This window comes from Chaetodon auriga, chromosome 15 (genome assembly GCF_051107435.1).
Source record: "Chaetodon auriga isolate fChaAug3 chromosome 15, fChaAug3.hap1, whole genome shotgun sequence".
NCBI lineage: Eukaryota > Metazoa > Chordata > Actinopteri > Chaetodontiformes > Chaetodontidae > Chaetodon > Chaetodon auriga.
This window is the reverse complement of record NC_135088.1, coordinates 24,399,388-24,422,541: the sequence shown is the minus strand read 5'-3', so window position 1 is coordinate 24,422,541 and position 23,154 is coordinate 24,399,388. Positions and strand designations below refer to the sequence as shown.

Here is a 23,154-nt window from a genome sequence, read left to right as displayed (position 1 = left end):
AACACAGAGAAAAAATCTGGGAAAGAGTTAGTCAAACAATAATTTTAATTCTAATTTGAAATTGTAATACAATTAATGGCTGTTGTCATGTTACAGAGCAGTGAGTGCAGTGGCAGCAGGATATTTGAAGTTTTAGATCCAGTCACATACACCTGCACCTACAGCTGCACCTTTGGGATTCAGACATTGGCAAGGCAGTAACTTTTACCAGCCTTCTCATTGCTTATAACAGAGGATCCTTGATTAAAGTCTAGAACCTACTGAGAAATTATTGTTTGGTCAATCAGGCTGCATGGTGTAAAACATTTTTTATTTCTACATTTCTAATTGGCTTCCAAGGTTTCAATTGTGACTTGCAGCAGTTAGTGCAAGTACTGTTATCCATCAAGATACAGTATATCATACACACAATGCATTTAAAATTTAGCAATCATTGTTCATAGTATGTGTGTCTAATGTCAAAGCAAAAATAAATATCAGGCAGTTATGATCATCTGCATGCTCATCTCAGCCTACTGTGAAGACTGTGGACACAGCTTGTGTTTTCTTTAAGAGAAATGTAGAGAAAGTGTATGAGTCGCTTTTGTTATGACAGTGTATACATTGCTGTTGTAATGAAGTGTATGTAAACTTACTTTTTTATTCTTTTACATTATTATTATTATTATTATTATTATTATTATTATTATTATTATTGTGTTATTATCTCGTTATGATTTGTTTTGTTTCTCATTGTTCAACTTTATATATGTGTAGTACCCTATGTCCTTGATTTTTTTTTTTTTTTTTTTTCCCAGTTCAAGTACATACATGTGCAGTTTGGTTGGGAAACTACAAGAGACAAGCAAGAAAGTCAGCACAAGAGATTTAGACCTAATATTCCAGCAGGGATTTACTGCATGGTATTTCATTTTCATTTCAAAAATATCAATATTTCTATAAATCATATTCCCACAGAGAGTAAAGTGCTGATTTAACTTACTGTTTTTCACCTCTGTATGTACTGTAATTTCGGATTAAACCCATTATTAGACTTTTTTGGCTGATTCTGTAATAGGTGTAGTTTTTGGTTTGCATTCAGTCTAGTGGGGAAATATCATAGGCTATAGTAGAAACTGAAAAGAATGCTTTGATTCATAGGGCTGGAACGTCGCGTTTTTGTATAATAATCGTAAAATATGTATCATACTATAGGAACATAAGAAAAAGACTGTAGCAGTACAATGTCATATTTTTCCCGTAGTAGAATGCCTGTGTCGGGACGTAGTCGTACTATATTATGTAGGTATACGCCCATATCACCTGAAGAGGTCTCCCTTTCACCGGCTGCTACACGCATACCTTTGTTGCACCTCCTCTTTTGATTTCCATGCCGTCGACCACAGAGCAGGACGGTCAGAGACAAGCTGAATGTGGACTCGTGTACAGAGTGGAAGCACCCTGCACATGAGCTGCTAGTGAGCTCAAGGATAAGTCGCTCTGCTGGTGATAAGTGTGATAAAGCAGGATATGTTGCTGTGCTGAATGAATAACGCTCACGCTGCGCGGTGTGCTGGAGACATGCGGTATTCTTCATTCCATCAGGTCATGCTGTTGTTACGGTAAAGTCGATCCAGTCAGTCACAGGGACATTCTTGATATCCTCGTCTCTGTTGAGACTTGTCCTTGCCGTGTGCCATGATGCCTGCTTCTCCTCTCATCACGCTGTTCTTGGGTAAGTTCACTGCACGTTCCCGGCTGCAGTTGTGACATCTGCTTTTATGATGCTTTATGATGCGATTTTATGATGCTCTCTCACACTCGCGCGCGTGTGTGAGAGAGTTTACAATAAGGTAATTAAAAACTCACTATTGAGGACCACTTGTCAATATGATAGTGTTAAAGAACCAATACCAGAGCATAACCATGTCAAATTACAAAGATAATTGAAAATTTACTCGGATTCAAATTGACATATTCTTCTTCTTCTTCCTCCTCTTCTTCTTCTTCTTCTTCTTCTTCCTCTTCTTCTTCTTCTTCTTCTTCTTCTTCTTCTTCTTCTTATTATTATTATTATTAGTAGTAGTAGTATTACAGAAATATTTCAGTGATATTGTTGACTTTGCCTGCTACTGTTGAAATTCAGCATTGATCCTTCTGAATGAATGGATGAAGCACTATGTTCAAGGATACTCTTTTCTTAATTTTTCTTTAAGAAAACAGGCTTGAAAATATATCCACAGTTGACGTTTTAGAATTTTGTTTGATCTTCCCATGAAAAATCATCACATCCTGGATATTTTGCATGTGTTATTGAACTTCTACAACTAACTGAAAGATACTATTGTAGTGCTGTTGGCTCTGAACCAGAAAATGCACTTTTCCAAGTAAATAATTCTGACTGTCGAGGAATCTTTTACAATTTACTCTTCTCGGTCTTTACATCTGGTGAATTCGAATCCGGAATTACATGCTGTGCCATTTTGGCAAGATGTAGCGGTGTCAAGAAGATGCCATTTTCCCTCAGAACTTGAATGAGTAGTTTACTATGTGCTGGTTATGAAGCAGTTTTATATATATGGTCTCAAATGAGAAAATGTTTCATTTTCAATTCTTACATGTCAGTATGCACATACACATTTATAGCTTTGTGCAAAGGAAATTAGATTAGATTAGATTAGATTAGATTCAACTTTATTGTCATCGTCACAGTGCAGCACAGAGACAGCGAAATGCAGTTTAGCATCTAACCAGAAGTGCAAATAGTCATAATATCCAAAATATAAATACATACAGGCAGTGCAATTGGCATGGGGTATAAACAGTATGAGGCAGGTGCAGGTAATTTCTATGAAACTATAAAACATGTGCAAGGAAATAGAAGTGCATGAGTATGCAAAGTAATGCATTTTTTTTCACCACTCTACAAAGTTTTCTATGCTTGTTCACTAGACTAAGTACATCATGAGAGGATCCACTGTGAAATGCACATTTCTAAAAATAAATAAGCCACTTCTTGATTTCCACTTACTGTGTGTGTGTGTTAGTAAGCATGCATTAGACACATAAGCACATCCAAGGCTTGTGTTTAGGCATTGGAACAGCGCAGGACCGTGACATCTCAATTAGTCCAGTTGTCCATGGGGTGATGTGGGCTTTCATTAGTTGCATTATGGGACTGAGTTCGACAGGCCATGGCGAAAACAGCATGTTCTACCTCATGGCACTGCCTCCTTCACTCTGCAGTTGAAAATTTGTCCTTGATTTTTCCACAATTTAATGCAGCTGAATAATTCTGCCACAATTAGATCTTAGCTTTTCATGAAACAGTTGCATTTTCTCTGAGAGTGTAGCATTCTGATTCTCTCAAAATATATTTGAGAGGGGTCTGCATTCTGTCCTGATTTTGTGCTAATTCACTTCAGGACTGAAGTATGGCTGACACCCTAGGTATGAAGATTTCCAAGGCAGGCTGTGCTGAAAAATATTATCATCCAACAACTCACTGCTCTTGAGACTTTGCAAATGAAAGTAATTCAGTGTCCTAGGCCAGTGTCATACAATTAGATGTTTGATTTTTGTATCCATCAGTCATGCTGCATATAGCAAAACAAGTCTGATTGAATTAATTGTTTTACAAATTGCCAGAGATGGAATTAATAACTACTGCAGGATCTATGTACCATGGGTATGATGAGGAAATGAGGCTCTTGTGTCCTTTGAAGAAGATATACGCTCAGCTCTTCTCTTGGATTTATCTCCTTCACCCTGCTATTTTTAGTATGCTCACTTTGTGACCTTTGTGATACTCATTTGTTTGTGCCTACTGTCTAGCGCATTACCAAGAAATATCACAGATATCTTCAAAAATCAGCTGGAGTACCATTTGTGTCACCTGACATGCACTGTGTGTCAGGTGCCTTGATCACACAAATGAGTTAAGTTGTAACTGTCCCCATGTTTGTCTGTTTTGAGAGAGGAGATCACTAGCGGCAGGCCAAAGGATCTGTCAAGTGTGGAGATGACAGAAGTCTCCAGTGCCAGAGGTTATGATGTGACATCTTGCAGCACTCTGGCCTCATATCTCTGGCAGCTGCCCTCCCTTGTCTCCTCATCATCACTCTCTCTTTCCTTCATCTCTCCTCATTCTGCCTGTGCAATGTGTCTCATAGGTGAGTTTGACAGTCAAGAGATTCAAATAAGTAGATAGCTTTAGATTTGTTGTTATTATTTGGAATGAGGGACTGGAGTGCCCATGGATTTCACTCCTCCAGTCTAGCTCATACCGATGCATATGCCATCTCTGCTTTGTATCAGTCCAGGTTCACCTTTGGCCAGCATTTCTCGCAGGGGCTCGTCATGTCAGAGACTTTAAGTGAGCCAGGACTTAAAGTGTTTGACATGACAATAGAATGACAAAGGGTTGTATTTAGAAAAAGCACATTTTCTTACTTATCTCATGTGGTATCTGGTCATGTATTTAGTTTTTGGTTAATTTGTCTAGGTCAGGGGAATGACTGTAATTACTTGTTACATTGGAGTTAATTGGATCCTTCGACAATATGCAAGATATGATTATTATTTTATTAATTATTAGTTGTAGAGGGTTGGCTATTATTTCCTTACCTTGCAAGGAAGCTGGATTCGCAAGATAATGCAAGCTGAGAATCCATCTTTGCAGGATTCAAGTTATAAACCTGTGGTCAAAAAACAGTGGCTTGGACCACTCAGCATCCAATGAAGAAGTACTGGCGGCCATGGACATGGTGTAGGTGTGAAGACAGTGAGAGAAGAGACTTTTCATTTGAAAACAACAATGGTGGTTCCAAAAGAGGTGAGCACAGATGCTGCAGTAGCATCAGTTTTATCAGAATGGAGAGTATTACTTGATTGAAAAAAAGAGCAAATAATGGTACCATGGTAAAAAAAAAAAAAAAAAAAAAAAAGCACTTAGCAATCTGTCAGAGGTCTTGGTCATTACCATGCAGGTAGATTGACAATTCAACAAATATTGTCTGAAACACTGGTGCTTATAGATTGTGTTGGCAGGTGAGTCTTGATTGCTTGATTGAGCACAGCTGTGCTCAGGAGGAGAGGGGGCTGGGCCCAACCTCTTGGCCACGCCCTACAGTGACAGACACTGACATGACAGACAGGGGAGAGACAGACAGGAGACAAAAGGAGAGGAAAGAAAAAACAGGGACACAATGGGGAAAAGGAGGGGAGACTGCAGACCTCCACACCTACCAAGTGTTTTACTTGCCAGTAGCCATACCCCAAATCACTATTGAAGCATAATGTGTAAGTGATGTGCACATATTCCTCAAGTAATTCATATATCTAGGTGCTGGATTTCTATTCCCTTTTGTGCTTTCATTTATATAATGCAGGGATGTTCACAGCATTTGACTTTCAACCAGGTATCTGATTCTGACCGCCTAGCTGGAGTCACTTAATGGAGGAAGTAGTTAACCCAATCCTTGTTGCTCTGATATTCCAGAGCAAGTGATTGCCTAGTGGGGATTTTAGGATTCACTCAGTGTAGCCTTGTCATGTGGACAGTGATGAAGGTGGTGGGATGACCCAGGGTGGGGCACAGGAAAATATTTTCAAATCCCAATGTTGACATGTAGGCTCCTGAATTTGAATGATGTTTATTTTAATAATAGATCTTGTTGCAGTATTATTTTAGCAGCTACAACAGATTTACCACCATAGATTCCTCCAACAGCAGATGCATGAAATGATCATGTTGAAGTGTGTGTGTGTGTGTGTGTGTGTGTGTGTGTGTGTGTGTGTGTGCGCGCGTGCGTGCGTGTGTGTGTGTGTGTGTGTGTCCGCGCAGAGGCATGTGAAAAGGGTGTGTTTTAATTAGCTGAGTGCAGCAGCAGGGGGAAACTTCCCCTTACTGAGCACCCCTTCAGCAAACTGACGAAAATCACTGTGACAACGTTGTCTCTCTCCCCTCATCCCCTGCACATCTTCCCCCATCCATCACCCTATCTCCCTCCCTCCTCCCGACCCATACACAGTCCATGCCGACTACCAAAACATCTCTCTTCCTCTCTCAAAGCATAACTAGAGACTTTGGTGAGCAGCTACATATGCAATCCATACACTCCAGTCAGCTGTGTTGCAGTCAAAGAACTTCAGGCATTTTACTTACTGTTTGAGGACTTTAAAACAATGAGAAAGTTATATTTGTCTTGCAATATTAATTCCACCCACTTTGCAGATTTATAGGCTACTCAGACATGCATGTGGGGGTGTTTTCTTGAAGGTGTTACAATGATTTAGTGCTTTGCTTTAGGAGTTCAGTTATCAATGAAACAGTTGTGGACTTTATACTATGCCATTTGACGTGTTGGTAGTGAGAACGGGCTGTCTACAGAAGTCTATCAGACTAAACTACACGCTGAAAAATTAAGGGGTATGAAAAGCCTTAAAAATGACACCAAGGAGTCCTGACCAAGCATCCGTATGTGACGAGTTGGAAGTGAAAGCATGTTGGTCAGCAACATCTCAGGATTGCAGATGGTGTGTGTCTATGTTCAGTTTTGACAGTTCTCCTAGATGAGGTGCTGGATTCATGTCAAAGCCAATCTGGCCTTTTGTAAATGAAAGGGAGCAATACTGCAGCAATGTAATTTATTCCTGTTTTCTGTGCAGGCTTGATGCAGAGTTTTTGAATCTGACATTGGAAATCAACATTATGAGACAATCTGACAACATTCCTGCAGGGCAAGTCTGTTGTCTGAAAATCTCTCTTCGAAGTAGTGTCCATACAAGGACTAAAGAAACACCAAGCTTCAACAAGCTGTATCATGGAACAGACTGTGCATACCTACAATATGTTTCTACAAAAGTTAATGTCTGATGTTACTTTTTAACTTGTAACATGGATATATGTTGTATTAAATCCACTCTAACTGATAGAACTCTTGGAACAAGGAATGAGAGTCTGTGACAGCTAATTGGCCTGTGTGTTTTTTTTTTCTCATAATATGTAAATTGAAGTCAAAAAGACAGTGGGTGTTGTAAGCACTTCACACTTTAAGGAACTATGAGAGACACTGTAAGAAACTATTTCAGCAAAACAGTGTCATATTTATATAACCAATTAAATTCTGTATTGAGGCGTTAACGTAAATCGGTCGGTGTTGCAGACGTAACAGGCTTATAATAATAGTCTGTCTCCATGAACTGCAGCGGCACTGAATGATTTGTCAAGTCACCCATTAAGTTGAGGTTAAGCAACTACTATGCTTATGAAGCAATTCTTCTAAAGTAAAAAGCTAAAACTTTCTTTTATCTCTTTGACTCACACTTCCTGATTCCCTCATCCCTGCATTCCCTCTTTGTTTTTATTTTTTCTGCTCATTTTGCTTACAGATGGCTCCCAATAGCCTCTGTGAATCATCAGACCTAAATTAACCCAGCTGGTACCTGATGTCAATTTAACGTCAAAAAGACACTGGACTCTAGTTTTGTATAGATGAATACTGATTGGAAATAAAGATTGGGTTTAAGTGAAAACCCACAGTTGGCTTGACATCAACCTCCACTACTGGACAGACATTGAATTTTAGTTGGAAATTAATACTGAACTGATGTCAAAAGTTAATGTTGTCTAAACATCAAGCTCCAATATTTGAAAGACATTGTATTTGACAAGCCTTTGACTGTCTAAGAACAAACTACATTGCTAACTCCCTTCCTCATGATTTGCCATCAAGAACACTGCGATCATCGTTTTGAGTTTTGTGGAGGTTTCCAGCAACAGCCGAAATAAAAATGCACATGGAATTGAAAATTGCACGTTTTTTTTTTTTTTTTGAAGGTATGGATAATTAAGTACAGTGTTTTACACTATTGCACAGTTGGAATGAAGGACCTGCAGTAGCATTTCTTGTTACAGAGTGGATCCAGCAGTCTGTTGCTGAAGGTGCAGCTTAGGGCCCCCACTGTCTCCTGCAGGAGGTGAGAGGGGTTGTCAATGATTGATGTCATCTTGGCTAACATCCTCCTCTCACCTATGTCCTCAGTAGTGGCAGTCCAGGACAGAGCCAGCTCTCCTGACCGGTTTGTTCAGTCTTTTTCTCTCCCTCTCAGAGCTTCCACAATCCCAGCAGACTACTGCATAGGAAATAGCAGATGCCACCACCCTTTCATAAAATGTTTTTAATAGCATTCTCCAAAGGACCTCAGATGGAGTTGACTTTGGCCCTTCATGTGCAGGACATCTGTGTTGTTTGTCCAGTCCAGTTTGTTATTTAGGTAAATGGTATACCAGGTATCTGTACTCCCCCACAACACATCCAACGGTGGCTGTGTCACCGGAGAACTTCTGGATGACACAACTGTCAGTGTTGTGCCTCTGTGCTGCAGACAACCACATCAGACACACATTTCTGATGCCTACCATACTGTGGTCTCTGTTAGTGAGGTAGTTGTTGAGCTGGACACCTGTGTCTCACCACTCATTATGTGAGTATATAAGCTCTTCTGTTTGACTGACTCTTTGCCAGATTGTTTCTCTACACTTATGCAAGACTTTCCAGGACTCACCTTCAGACTGATCTCCTGGTTTCGACCTTGCCTGTTCCTGACCTGCTCTGCTCTTTGTTTTCCTGTAACTACCTTAAAACATGCATTTAGGCAGCAGACAATACATCATATAACACAACATATTATTCAAACACACAGTCAGCATCCAGATAGCATAATAGAATAGCAGCCTTGTGCGGCACTGCAGCAGTGTGAGGCAGCTGCAATGAGCGTTCATTTAACACAGTCATTTGGATAGTGTCAATGAAGAGAAGCAATTATCAAATGATAATAAAGACAATTATTACATGACATGTTTTGAGGGATTTATTGTAAAAAGCAGAAAGGCTTTTGGAGAAAAGTTTGATTCTCTGATATTTTCATCAGTTGACATCTTGTATTGTAACTGTTTCTCATGGGTATCACCGTACACATATGTTATTTTAATAATTCAGGCCCAGGTAAACTTCCCCTGCCAGATTTTTTTTTTCTCGTTAGAGGCTGTAATCCCACCCTGAGAGAAAATAACTGGCAGTCATGGAGAGGGATGTGTAAATTCAGTGTACAGAGGGCAACAAATTGTTGATAAAATGTTGAGAACTGATTACTGTCTGCCAAAACACATATGGGCTTATCCGTCAGTGGTGCTGATTGAGACGTGTTCCAGAAGCGTTCTTGAACATGTCAACAGTACTATAGATACTATAAAAACAGCAGATAACAAGCTTTGACTAAGACTGGCTATCTGCCATCAGGAATAGCCTAAGGTCATGTAGCCTGCCTCAAGACAGAGGGAACATGGTATTCCTAGGAGTGTTAATGACCTTTTCTATTACCAATAGAGGTAAAAGAGCTATAGGTCAGACTGCAGTGTTTCCCACAGAATGAATGTATAATTGCAGTGGGGTCAGGGGTTATATTTGCCTATTGAAAATATTCAATAGAATAGAATAGAATTACCATGTTTCTAGTACCTTCTTACTTATTTCACCATTTTAGTTTCACTTAATTCCACAACAAGCTTTTTGGACTCTTGACTCTGACTTAAGTAGACAAATGCCGGTAGTTGTCTTCTTAACATCTGCTAATTCTCCCTCTTTGACCTTTTATTGGTGTTGATACTCTCTGACACTGTCTTGGGCAGCATCTAGTCTTTGGTGTAACTCCTGTATGTACCATATTTTCCGGACTATAAGTTGCTCCGGAGTATAAATCGCATTAGTCAAAATGCATCATGAAGAGGAAAAAAACATAAAAGTTGCACTGGACTATAAGTCACATTTATTTAGAAATGTATTTCACAAAATCCAAGACCAAGAACAGACATATTAATCTGGAAAGGCAAGTTATTCAACTACACAATAGCACACAGAACAACAGGCTGAATAGGTGTCCCATTATGTTAATGTAACTCATTAACAGTAATTCAACTATACAATAGCACACAGAACAGGCTGAATAGGTGTCCGGTATGTTAACGTAACACATTAACAAATCAGGAGTTTAGAAAGCTGTGTCAAAAACACAATGGAAGTTTTATTAATTCTCATGGAATTTTCAGAGGTGGGTTTATATGATGATTGACTCACGTGTGGCAACGCACAATGAAGAACCTCCTCAAGACAGCCTGAAGACAGCCTGAAGCCAGTTTCTCAAAAGCACAGACAGATCAACTTAAAACGTTCGCACAGCAGTTGATCAGCATCTAAGCAGACAGCAAAGTTACTTTCCAGCTCAACATGGATGGATGTTAACTAGGATAACAGGAGAAGCACTCCTCAATTATATGTGTCTTACTATTCTGGATGTTGTATCACTCTCTTTTGAGTGCAGAGATTATTTCACATTGCATTAATAAGTAGCGGAGAATCTAAAGCCCTAAACTACATTATGTAAACTACATTAGATGTAGAAACAAACTGGTTAAAATTTGACCTCAATCCAAGATAATCCAAGTTTAACAACAAACCATATTAATTGCAACATCTGTTTTACCACATTATTTTAAGCATAACCTATGCATTGTGCATACAGACAAAGCAAAACAATCACCACTATGTTAACAGCACAAGCCGACCCTTTCTCCTCCTATGTACAACTGTATGTACTCTATGTACAATTCATTCATGTTCTATACCCGGCTATCCCTTTTGGGGTTGCGTGGGCTGCGCAGGAGCCTATCCCAGCTGTCAACGGGCGAGAGGTGGGGTACGCCAGTCAATTGCAGGGCCACATATACAGACAGACAACCATTCACACTCACACTCACACCTAAGGACAATTTAGAGTCACCAATTAACCTAATGAGCATGTTTTTGGTCTGTGGGAGGAAGCCGGAGTGCCCGGAGAGAACCCACGCATGCACGGCAAGAACATGCAAACTTCACACAGAAAGGCCCCGCTCGACCCGGGGATCGAACCAGCGACCCTGTGAGGCACGCGCACTACCTGCTGCGCCACTGTGCCGCCTACAACTAATTTGAATTGTAAATACTATTTACAATTTCCCACTCTTTTGTATATGCTGATGTTGTTTTTAATTTGCATGCACTTCTTATATTACTCTATCTGCTTTATTGATGCTGCTGTAATTTGGAATTTCCCCTCGCGGGACTAATAAAGGAATATTGAATTGAATTGAATTGAATTGAATTGAATTGAATTGAATTGAATTCATTATTATGTTATGTGCTGACAAACATAATCACCGCCAGGATTATATCCAGAGTTAACATTTGTTTGAGTGAAAGAAACACTATATTTTATGTGCCATGCTGGAGTCACGCATATGTGGTAAGCATGGATGTGTAATGTAGAAAGTGCGGGACTGTGACACCAGACTTCAAGGTTCATGTCCAGACTATGGTGAGGTTTAAGCAATAAAAGCACTTTGGTTAAGGTTAAGGCAAGATTGTGATTGCTAGTGAGTTTTACTGTCTGAAAATAGCCCATGATCTTTCCCAAACATTAACCAAGTGCTACTGGTGGTACTGACAGTACCTGAGCATAACCACTGACAATACCTAAGCATAACCATGAAAAGCTGAATCACCCTGTGGTCACTCTGCTGTGGTCATGCTGGATGGTGCATTGCAAGAATTCCTATTTTGGTGAAAGAAACAACTAACTAAAACAATACAAACAAACATCATTTTGAGAATTAGAGCTGCATCAACTCTTCTGGAACTTTCTGGAGAGCCCTGAACATGGTCAAGCAGACTGTGATCTTCTTGTCACTAGGGTGACAGCCAGATCACAACCGCTGTAGACTTAGTGAAGCAGCTGATTCAGCCCTTTCCCAGGGGGGTGATAATTGAATATATCTAACTTGATGAATTGTAATTAGCTTTTACAGTATGCCAACTTAGAATGTTCCCCTCAAACACACATTAGGTGGGATGAACAGAGAGAGAGAGAGAGAAGGAAAAACAGTGAAGTATACAGCCCCTTGCTATCAAAAAGTCAGACAAATCATGATGTTGTAATATTGCAAGCATAAAGGGTTCTGATACAATGAAAATACAGATTTTTAAAAACACTGCAGCCTGTGTGTTGATACTTTATATTATATTTTAAGCCATGAGTGGGTGGAAATGATGGTAACTCAGCACATCCTCTCAGCAGAGTGAATAAAAATTATGCCATGTCAAAGATGTTCTGAGTGACTGAATGTGTTTGCATTACTAAGGAATACAATTTCTGAATATGTTTTATGTGTACTGCAATTTTTTATGGATTGAAAAAGCAGCCATCTCATGGTAAATTATCCTACATTAAGCCCCTTTTACCATGTGCAAAAAACTGGCCAGTTGGCCAGAAAACCACCCAATCTGGCAACACTGGCAGCAGTCCTCACCTGATCTTTCCAATGTTGTGTGCCTATAATGGCATAAGCAGATTTTAGAATATGCAAATTTTATACAAATACGCAAATACATTTGTATTACTCTGAGCTGACCAGGGAGAAGTGGATTACAACTTCCATTCAACAACAAACACTGTAGAATTAAGATCTTCAAATGTGAAAAAAAGAAAGAAGAAATCATCTAATCACCGAGACATGACTGAGACATTAACATGAAGCCCACCACTACACAGGTCTTGTCAGGTGAAGAGGGTATTGGCAAAGACAAATGCAGCCATGCAGCTGCACAGACACCACCTGCAAGTTGAAAAAGCCAAATTCAGCTAAGAGGACACACAAATGACTTGGCTTCTCTACATCTTGGCATCTTATCTGTGGGGCATCACGAACCTGAGGCTATCCTGGGCAGCATGATCTTTCCAACCCAAAGTGGCATGTGTACTTTGGAGCTAACCTTAAGTGAAAGTGTGAGACTGCTTCCCTCTCTTGGACAGCAACAGATGTTGCTTGCTGGACCTTAATAAGCTCATGGTAACATAAAGGATATAGTCTTATTTTATTTTGTACACTATGTAATGATAAGTTGCCCTGCAATCGGCTGGCGACCGGTTCAGGGTGTACCCCGCCTCTTGCCCATTGCCAGCTGGGATAGGCTCCAGCCCCCCGCAACCCCGAAAGGGATACGCGGGTATAGAAGATGAATGAATGTAATGATAAGTTTTAGATAGATAGATAGATAGATAGATAGATAGATAGATAGATAGATACAGTGGTATGAAAAAGTATCTGAACCTTTTGGAATTTCTCACATTTCTGCATAAAATCACCATCAAATGTGATCTGATCTTTGTCAAAATCACACAGATGAAAACTAAAACCACCCAAACATTTATAGGTTTTCATATTTTAATGAGGATAGCATGCAAACAATGACAGAAGGGGGAGGAATAAGTAACTGAACCCTCTGCCTAAGGAGACTTAAAGAGCAATTGAAACTAATTTTTACCAAACAATTTAAGTCAGGTGTGCGCCCAATCACTGATGAGTGGCTTAAAGCTGCCCTGCCCACTATAAAACACACACCTGGTAAGAATTGTCTTGATGAGAAGCATTGTCTGATGTGCACCATGGTTCGCTCAAAAGAGCTGTCTGAAGACCTGCGATCAAGAATTGTTGATTTGTATAAAGCTGGGAAAGGATACAAAACCATCTCTAAAAGTCTGGATGTTCATCAATCGACAGTCAGAGAAGTTGTCTACAAATGGAGAGAGTTTGGCACTGTTGCTTCTCTCCCAAGGAGTGGCCGTCCACCAAAGATGACGCCAAGAGTTCAGCACAGAATACTCCGAGAGGTAAAAAAGAACCCTAGAGTGTCTGCTAAAGACTTACAGAAATCACTGGCACAGTCCAATATCTCTGTGCACACATCAACTACATGTAAAACAATGGCCAAGAATGGTGTTCATGGGAGGACTCCACGGAGGAAGCCACTGCTGTCTAAAAAAAACATTGTTGCTCGTTTGATGTTCGCAAAAAGGCACTTGGACACTCCACAGAAGTTTTGGCAAAATATTTTGTGGACTGATGAAACCAAAGTTGAATTGTTTGGGAGGAACACACAACGTCATGTGTGGAGGAAAAATGGAACAGCTCACCAACATCAACACCTCATCCCCACCGAGAAGCATGGTGGAGGGTGCATCATGGTTTGGGGCTGTTTTGCTGCCTCAGGGCCTGGACAACTTGCAATCATTAATGGAAAAATGAATTCAAAAGTTTATCAGGATGTTTTGCAGGAAAACCTGAGGCCGTCTGTCAGACAGTTGAAGCTAAAAAGAGGATGGATGCTGCAACAAGACAATGATCCAAAACACAGAAGTAAATCAACTTCAGAATGGTTTCAGAAGAACAAAATACACGTTCTGGAGTGGCCAAGTCAAAGTCCAGACTTGAACCCCATTGAGATGCTGTGGCATGACCTCAAGACAGCGATTCATGCCAGACATCCCAGGAATCTGACTGAACTACAGCAGTTTTGTAAAGAAGAATGGGCCAAGATTAGTCCTGATCGATGTGCCAGACTGATCTGCAGCTACAGGAAGCGTCTGGTTGAAGTTATTGCTGCCAAAGGGGGTGCCACAAAATATTAAATGTGATGGTTCAGTTACTTATTCCTCCCCCTTCTGTCATTGTTTGCATGCTATCCTCATTAAAATATGAAAACCTATAAATGTTTGGGTGGTTTTAGTTAAAGCAGACACTGTTTTTTCATCTGTGTGATTGTGACAAAGATCAGATCACATTTGATGGTGATTTTATGCAGAAATGTGAGAAATTCCAAAAGGTTCAGATACTTTTTCATACCACTGTAGATAGATAGATAGATAGAAAACTTTATTGATCCCCAAGGGGAAACTGCTTTGCCACCCAATAAAAATGCATACATCCACTTAACAAACAATACAAACAATTCCATACCATTGCACAAAAACCGCTGTATCGACATGATTGTATTGGAGAGTACTCAAAACGAGTGAATTAAATTGATACAGGCAAAGATAAATAAATAAATATACACCTCCAGAAGGTAAAAAACAACAAACAACCACTAGTTAGTGATTGTTGTTAAAAAATCTGACTGCTGAAGGAACAAAGGAGCCTCTGAGTCGTTCAGTAGAACACTGAGACATCACTAACCGCTCACTAAATGAGCTTTTGAGCTCCTTAAATGTTTTGTAGAGTGGGTGGTTTTCGTAGAGAAGGACTGTTTTCAACTTGGTCCTTGTTCTCTTCTCCACTATTACCTCAAGCTTGTCTGGGTTAAAACCAATCACTGAGCCAGCCCTCTTGATCATCTTATTAATCCTGTTCTTGTCGTCAATAGATATGCTGCCTCCCCAGCACAGAACAGCATAAAATAAGACACTAGCCAGGATGCCCTGGTAGAAGATGCACAGCAGCCTTGGGCTTATGTCAAAGGATCTAAGTTTCCTCAGAAAGAAAAGCCTAGACTGAGCCTTCCTCAATAAGACCCCAGTGTTTTCTTTCAGTTGAGCTTATTGTCCAAATGGACACCAAGATATTGTAGGACTCCACAATTTCTATTTTTTGATTATCAATTGTCACTGGGACAGCCTCCTCTCTTTTCTTCCTAAAATCGATGATAAGCTCTTTTGTTTTACCAACATTCAGCTGTAAAAAATTTGTATCACACCATTTGGCGAATGAGTGTGCCTCTTTTTTGTAGGCCAGGTCATTGCCATGCTTAAGCAGACCCACAAGTGCAGTGTCGTCTGAAAACTTCTGTATTAGACAGGATGGCTGACTATGTCTGTAATCAGCTGTAAAAAGCGAAAATAAAAAAGGAGATAAAACTGTCCCCTGTGGAGCAATGTGTGGCTGTATTGTATTAAAAGCACTTGAAAAATCAAAAAACAGGATCCTGACAGAACTGGCTGTGGTATCGAGGTGACTGTGAATGTTATGCAGCATAAAAATTAAAGCATCATCTACTCCCACACCCCTTCTATAGGCAAACTGTAAAGGATCCAAAAAATCAGACACCTGCCTAGTGAGATGATGTAGGAACACTGTCAAAACACTTCATGATATGAGACGTAAGGGCTATTGGTCTCAGGTTAGCAACGTCACATGACACATTGGCTTTCTTAGGAATGGAAACAATGCAAGAAGTTTTCCACATAGCCGGAATCTTAGTAGACGACAGTGACAAGGAGAACACTGACTACGTTTACATGCAGTCAATATTCGGGTTATGGTCAATATTAAAGTTTCTGAAACATTCGGAATAACCTGTTTAGATGCGTCAGCAAATAGGGTTATTCCTGTATACATGGTAATTATAATCAATTGGGATATCCCAATCAAACGGCGACGCACGGACAACGTGTCGACACACAGAGAACGTTATGACGCAATGCGCGTCATTTCAGCTTAATGTAGCATAACTTTTCGCGCACCTTCTTGTATATCTCGCTATCCCGGTACTTTCTACCGTCTACAAAAGACATGATATTCATGTCTTTCACCACATTTACGAGGTGACTCCTCCTCGCTAACCCTGACTACAGTCCTCAGAAGTAGAAGTACTTTGCATAAGAGAAGAGAAAATGTTTTTGTGTGTCTCAGAAAAGTCAAGATTATCAAATCTGGCAAAGAATGCATTAGCATCATTTGCTGTTATGCCTGAACCACAACAACTTTGATTGCTGTCCCATAGCCGGTGATGGACATACCGTTCCAAAGTCCTTTTGTGTTGGTTCCTGACATGAGCCCTTCAACTTTATTCTTATATTCACGTTTCCCCTGTCTGATTCCTGCTTTCAATGTTCTTTGTGCATCTCTGATTCTCTCTTTGGCACCACTGTTAAAAGCTGCTTTTTTCATGTTAATCACAGCTTTCACTTCGCTTGTCACCCAGGGTTTGTTATTAGGGAATATTCTGGTTTTCTTACAGGGAATGACCAAATCGACTCAGTAGTTAATGTAACAAGTCACTTTGGGCCTGATTTACTAAAGCTTTGCGTGCGTAAAAACGTGCGCAAAAGCGACAGCACGCGCAAAGAGATGATGATGCTGATCTACCAACCGGGCGCACCAAGGATTGCGTCTGTCAATCGGGAAAAATAACACACGCTACTCGTTTTGCGCTTCTGCCTTCATGAATATGCAATATAGGCGTGCCAGCCAGAATGCGCAAAAATATTGGGCGGAGTAGATGCAAATAGAATCATTTTGCGCACGCAATGTGATTTACCAAACCTGAAACTGATTGTGCTGATTATTTTTGCGTCCATATTTAGCAAGTTTGAACGTCATGTCGTAGGCTACCTGGCACAGCCGTGCGCACAGATGGCTGCGGTCATTGTTGCGAGGAGGCGGCGTAGGCAGGACAGGCAACGGAGAGAACGCATCTTTTCTGATCGTGTCACTCTTTTTGGAATGCCCGAAGAAACAATAATAGAGACATATCGGTTATCCGGCGATGCCATTTTGGAGCTTCTCCGTGAAGTAGGAGCTGATTTGGATCCAGTCACAAGGAGGAGTCCCCACGGCATTAACCTTCTCACAGATTGCCCCCCATATTACGTTCCTCCTTGTGACGGTCAAATTCCTTTGCTGTAACTCAGCAACGTGCTTGTTTGACTCCTGTACCAGCATCTCCAATTCCATGGGTTCGAATTTTCTCTTGCGCTTCCGTGGAGTCTCCTCGCTTGCATTTGCCATGGTGAACGCGCAAAAACTCACGCAAAATCCTCATTTAAATAGGGAGGGCTCAACTACTTTTGCACCTGATCCACAGCCACAGGAGGCAAGCAGACGCATGATTGTTGAGTACAACCATAATCATGTGGTTGGTGATCAATCACGCCAGTAGCAGTGGCAAATGGTCAATCAAAACACTTAAAAACATAAAAACAACGTAAAAACACAGCCAGTCATACACACGTGGCTGAGTCGCCAGCAAGGGGGCGGCGCCTTGAGAAGCGTGTGTGTTTTGGTTGATCATGTGTTGTTATTCTATTGACGTTTATACAGGAGTATTGCTATAGTTTTGAGCAACACATTGAGACACCTATCTGCTTTACGACAGTCTCAGGGAAAAAAAAAAACAGGTGGCTTGAGTGTGGGTTGGTGTGTGTGAGTGAGTGTCAGCTACTGCCTGAGGAAAAAACAGAAAGACATAAAGCACGGGTCCAAACCAAAGACAAAGTCCTGTCTGTGTTAAAGGTCCTACATTAAGTGACTGCAGTTAAGTGGTCAGAAGCAGATACCAGGTTGAAAATGAAATGCTGTGAACATCCCTGCATTATATAAATGAAAACACAAAAGGGCAGAAAAAGTCAGCATTTGGGCAAACTGCTTAACCTCAAAACTGCCCCCAATGCTGTGCCATCAGTGGGTGAGTGGCTAACGCTCGTAATGAGGAAGTGACTTAGCTGCCGTATGAATGTGTGTGTGTTAACGGGTGAATGCAGACTTGAGTTGTAAAAACACTTTGAGTGGATTGACCATGTCATCCCACCAGAGACCCTTGTCATGGAAAAAGTCTTTGGATGGGCCAGTTGATCCTCAGAATCAGAATCAGAATCAGAAAAAGCTTTCAGAATCAGAAAAAGCTTTATTGCCATGTATGCTTTTACACATACTAGGAATTTTTTCTGGTGAAATTGGTGCATGACACATCTATCAAAGTAAGAGCATAAGAATATAACAATTTAAATATATATACACAAGTCTGTTTTCTTGTTGCTAATTACCGGAAACACAGTTCTGTTTTTCAGAAAGAAGTCCAAGTTGAGCGTTAATGTAACGCATAGAGTTATGCGTCCTCTGAACTGTACTAGTTCTAAAAATAAAATGTAAAGAGCCTTAGTAGCACAAGGGCATGTTTTGCAGCTGCATATCACGGGAGCATATCTCACGAGAGCATGTTTGCACCTGCGTAGAACAGGAGCATATGTCAGATCACGGGGACTTTCCTGAGCTGGGGGCACGTTAGATACTTTCCTGAGGCCTGTCTAGGATGTATACTTATTCTGATCTGAGCATAAATGTTTTTTAATAAAGATGAGCACTTTTTTTTTTTTAAATCAAAAATACAACACATACAGCCCCCGTTTGGGACTATAAGTTTGATGGACAGCGAAGGTTTAGACTTTAGACTTAGACTTTAGACTGCTTCTTCTGATCCCAATCTGGGAAATTGTTTTGTTGCAGTAGCAATGAACAAAAAACGTACAGATGACCATAGAATATATACAAGAATTTAAAAAGTAAGCAACAAGTGGCAAGAAATATATACAGAAAAAGCAGCAGTGAATACAAAATAAAACTAAATGTAAATGTACATGTAAATATACTGTAAATATAAATAAATGTTGTGCAATATTGCAATAGTGCAGATAAAAATGTAAAGTATTGGGGTTGTGACGTTGGTGGATTAACTGTTTAAGTTTCTATTGTAAAACATGATGGCGCGTGGCAGGAATGATTTCCTGAAGCGGCCCTTGTGACACCGGAGCTGAAGTAGTCTATTGGAGAAGGAGCTCCGCTGTCTGTCCATGAGGTGGTGAAGAGGATGTCCAGGGTCATCCATAATGGATAACAGTCTGTCCAGTGTCCTCCTTTCCACCACCTCCTCAAAAGTGTCCAGTTTGCAGCCAATAATGGAGCCGGCCTTCCTGATCAGTTAGTTCAGTCTGTCACCGACTCCGATGCTGCTCCCCCAGCACACTCCAGCAAAGAAGAGTGCACTGGCAACAACAGACTGGTAAAAGATCTCCAACATCTTGCTGCATACGTTGAATGATCTGAGCCTCCTCAGGAAATAGAGTCTGCTCATCCCCCTCTTATACACAGCGTTGATATTAGTTTTCCAGTTCAGTCTGTTGTCAAGGTGCACTCAAAGGTATTTGTAATCCTCAACCACTGTGACATTCTCCCACAGAATGCACAGTGGTTGTGTGGTCATCCTGTTCCTTCTAAAATCAATAACCATCTCCTTGGTCTTGGCCATGAGCAGCAGGTGATTTCTACCCGACCATTCCACAAAAAAGTCCACCACTGCTCTGTATTCCTCCTCTTTTCCATCCGGTCTGTCTGTCAGGTAGTCAGTAATCCAAGAGATTGTGGGCACGTCGACTCCCATCACTCGCAGCTTCTCAGCCAGGAGCAGTACCTGGATGGTATTAAATGCACTGGAGAAATCAGGACGTCGCAGGACGTCTTCCACAGCACTGGGACTATCTGCAGGCTCAGGTTGAAGTGGTGACCCAGGATCATTGACAGCTGGCTGGCACAAGTCCTCAGGACTCTGGAACTAATCGTCAGGTCCAGCAGCTTTGCCCAGGTCCAGCTTCTCCAGCTGTCTTCTTACCTGGCCCGCAGTCAGGTAGGGGATGGTGCTAGTGGAGGGGGTACTGTGGGGGATGGTGGGGGATGTGGGAGTTGAGTCCAAGGGAGGGATCACCAGGGAGGGTTGAGGGTTGGAGGGAGAGAGCTTGGGCAGAGGGGGGTTGTGGAGGCTGTTGTGGACAGTGGGGAGGTGTGAATGGGCGGGGGGCTGTAGGGCCACTCCTGGTTGTGAGCTAAAGCTGTTGAAAAAGCAGTGTAGCTCATTGGTCTTCTCAAGGCTGCCAGCTGCTGCTCTGTCTTTTGCCTTGAGCCCCGTGATCTCCTTCATTCCTGTCCACACATCCTTCACCCTGTTCTGCTGGAGTTTGGCCTCCAGCTTCCTCCTGTAGGCATCTCTGCTCTGCCTCAGCTTCTCCCTCAGCTTGTGTTGAACACTCAGTTCTTTTTTGTCCCCTGACCTGAAAGCTTGTGTCTTCTTGTTCAGGAGACTTTTCAGTTCACTGGTGATCCAGGGCTTGTTGTTTGGGAAGCAGCGTACAGTCCGGGTTGGCAGTATTGTCTGTTCACAGAATTTGATGTACTCTGTGATACACTATGTCAGGCTATTGATGTCCTCCCCATGTGGCTCACACAACACATTCCAGTCTGTTGTCTCAAAGCAGTCCTGCAGTGACTCATTAGCCTCCTGAGTCCACTGTGCTCATCCAAACAATCCTTCATCCTTGTTATCAAAGTCCATCCTATGGGATAGCAAATTACCACCACATCCCATTAGTGATCATCCAAATGATGACTGTCACTGGAATGAAGGTTTAACAGTCATAGGCAAGGGAAACATCCTCTCCTGACTGGGCTAGGAGCAAGTAAAACCCCAGTTATGCTTCCCCTAATCTTCACAATTAAATGCAGCCTTGTTTCAACACAAATGAGGTTACATGGTTTTTCAAACAGATTATACTAGGTTAGATGTTAACATGCTGGTGTACAAATATGGGTACACCACTCATGTTTTGTGACCTAGACAGGTGGAGTCTGACTACTCAGTTACACTTCTTAAAATAGATGGGTATTATAACAAAATAGTGTAATAGAGTAACATCATATCTATATCTATATATATCAATATCTATCTATCTATATCTATATCTAGATATAGATATAGATACACACACACACACAGGTGCATCTCAAAAAATTTTAATAAAATGGAAAAGCTCATGTTTTCCTATAATTTAATTCAAGCAGTGAAAATTGTCTATATGCTTCAGGGACCAGCTCATAAGCACGTAAAATTGCAGCTTTAATAACATCGTAGTGGACCCTGTCCTCCATGGGGAGCGCCGCTACAGCTTCCTGAGCTTTCCGTGGAGGCTGTCATCCACAGGGAGTGCAGCTACAGTTTCCTGAGCTTTGCAAAGTACCAATCCACTTCAGTCTCTCGAAACGCAGGAACTACATGTAATGCCCTGCTAATTTTTGTTTACATATTGTTTCTTTAAATATGTAAATTCAGTTCCATTTATACTGTAATTCTGGTAAATGCCTCAGTCACTGTTTATTTGGGTTAATTTTTTTGGATAAATAAGAGGAATGTGTGATTTTGGAAAAGTGTTGAAATATCCCACGGTTTGGGTAGACCTTGATCTTTTCAGGTCCTGTTTCTGTTATACATTCAGGGTTCTAAATTAACTTTTTTGATCACCAGCCAATGTGGTTGGTGACCTTCTAAAGTTACCAGCCAATCAGAATTTCCACTAGCCAAATTTTTTCCCGGTGAAAATAAGAGAGATTATGAGTGCCACTGAATGCATTTGATCATTTTATTTACATTGTTGGCATGAAAAATGCACAGAAAGTACAACACATGAAACAAAATATACACAGAAAGTGCAAACATTTAATTTATACAAACAAAAAATGCTGCCAGATTTATTATTTTATAAAAGACATTTTTCCAGTATTTAGTATCATTACATTCCTAATAAAATGTATTTTTCCTTTCAACTTAAAGTGTTTCTGCTTCCCGTCTTTAATAAGAAATATATATAAGTAACAGCCATGACTTAAACACTTGCAAAAAATTGCATTGGTAATAAATTGAATTATGTATGTACAACTAGAAAACACAAATAGTGCAGCAGTCAGTATTGCAGACTCCTTAGGCTCTCCTGATGACTTCGGGCACTCATGGTCCTTTACTGCCTCGACTTCAAAATTATTAGTCCCCACAACAAAATTATTCGTCTTGTTTTTTTCTTTCGTGTACATGCGGCAATCCTTACAAAACATGACGGCATTTTCGTGATCAAACACAAGCCATTCACGACCTGTCAGCCATTTAGCGTTAAACTTTCTTTTCTTCGTTTCGCACGCTTTGTCGACATTCTCATCCCCTGCCTCCTTCCTCTTCTCGCCCCCAGACGTCTGTCCCAACCACGCATTTAGTTTAACTTTACTTTTTACTTTTAGCTAGCTCAGTCTCCTTTTTTACAGTTTATACGCCGCCGTTCATTCTTCCTCTTCTTCTTTGTGTTTGCGTTTCCGTGGTTTCTCGCGCCGGTTGCACTACAAACTGTAGTGTGCCTGCGCACAGCCAATGGGCGTCTTGTACGTCATCACGTAGCATTACGACAGTGTTCATGGGAAATGTAGGACGGACTGTCCGGGGGACAAATGACCAAGAACTGTAGAGCGGCTCTGACTGACATGATTGCCTAATGCATTACCGGCCAAATTGGCTAGTAAGTTTTTATTTACACCCGCCAATATGAATTTTAACCCGCATTTGGCGGGTTGGCGGGTGTTAATTTAGAACCCTGTATACATTGGTTAGTCAGATGGCACCATGTTATAGCCAATCAGTGCCAAGTCGGGATAATTTTGGT

The 23,154-nt window shown here is 40.9% G+C and overlaps 1 protein-coding gene across 1 annotated transcript in view; it reads left to right on the top strand.

Moving 5' to 3' along the window:
- The first annotated feature begins 1,380 nt into the window (after positions 1–1,380).
- clmpa (CXADR like membrane protein a) overlaps positions 1,381–23,154 on the top strand; it is a 168,340-nt gene continuing 146,566 nt past the window's right edge. Inside the window, exon 1 of the mRNA XM_076750257.1 lies at positions 1,381–1,714. Within this exon, the coding sequence (XP_076606372.1) occupies positions 1,678–1,714 (37 nt within the window). The 5' untranslated portion in view covers positions 1,381–1,677. The remainder of the gene's footprint in view (positions 1,715–23,154) is intronic.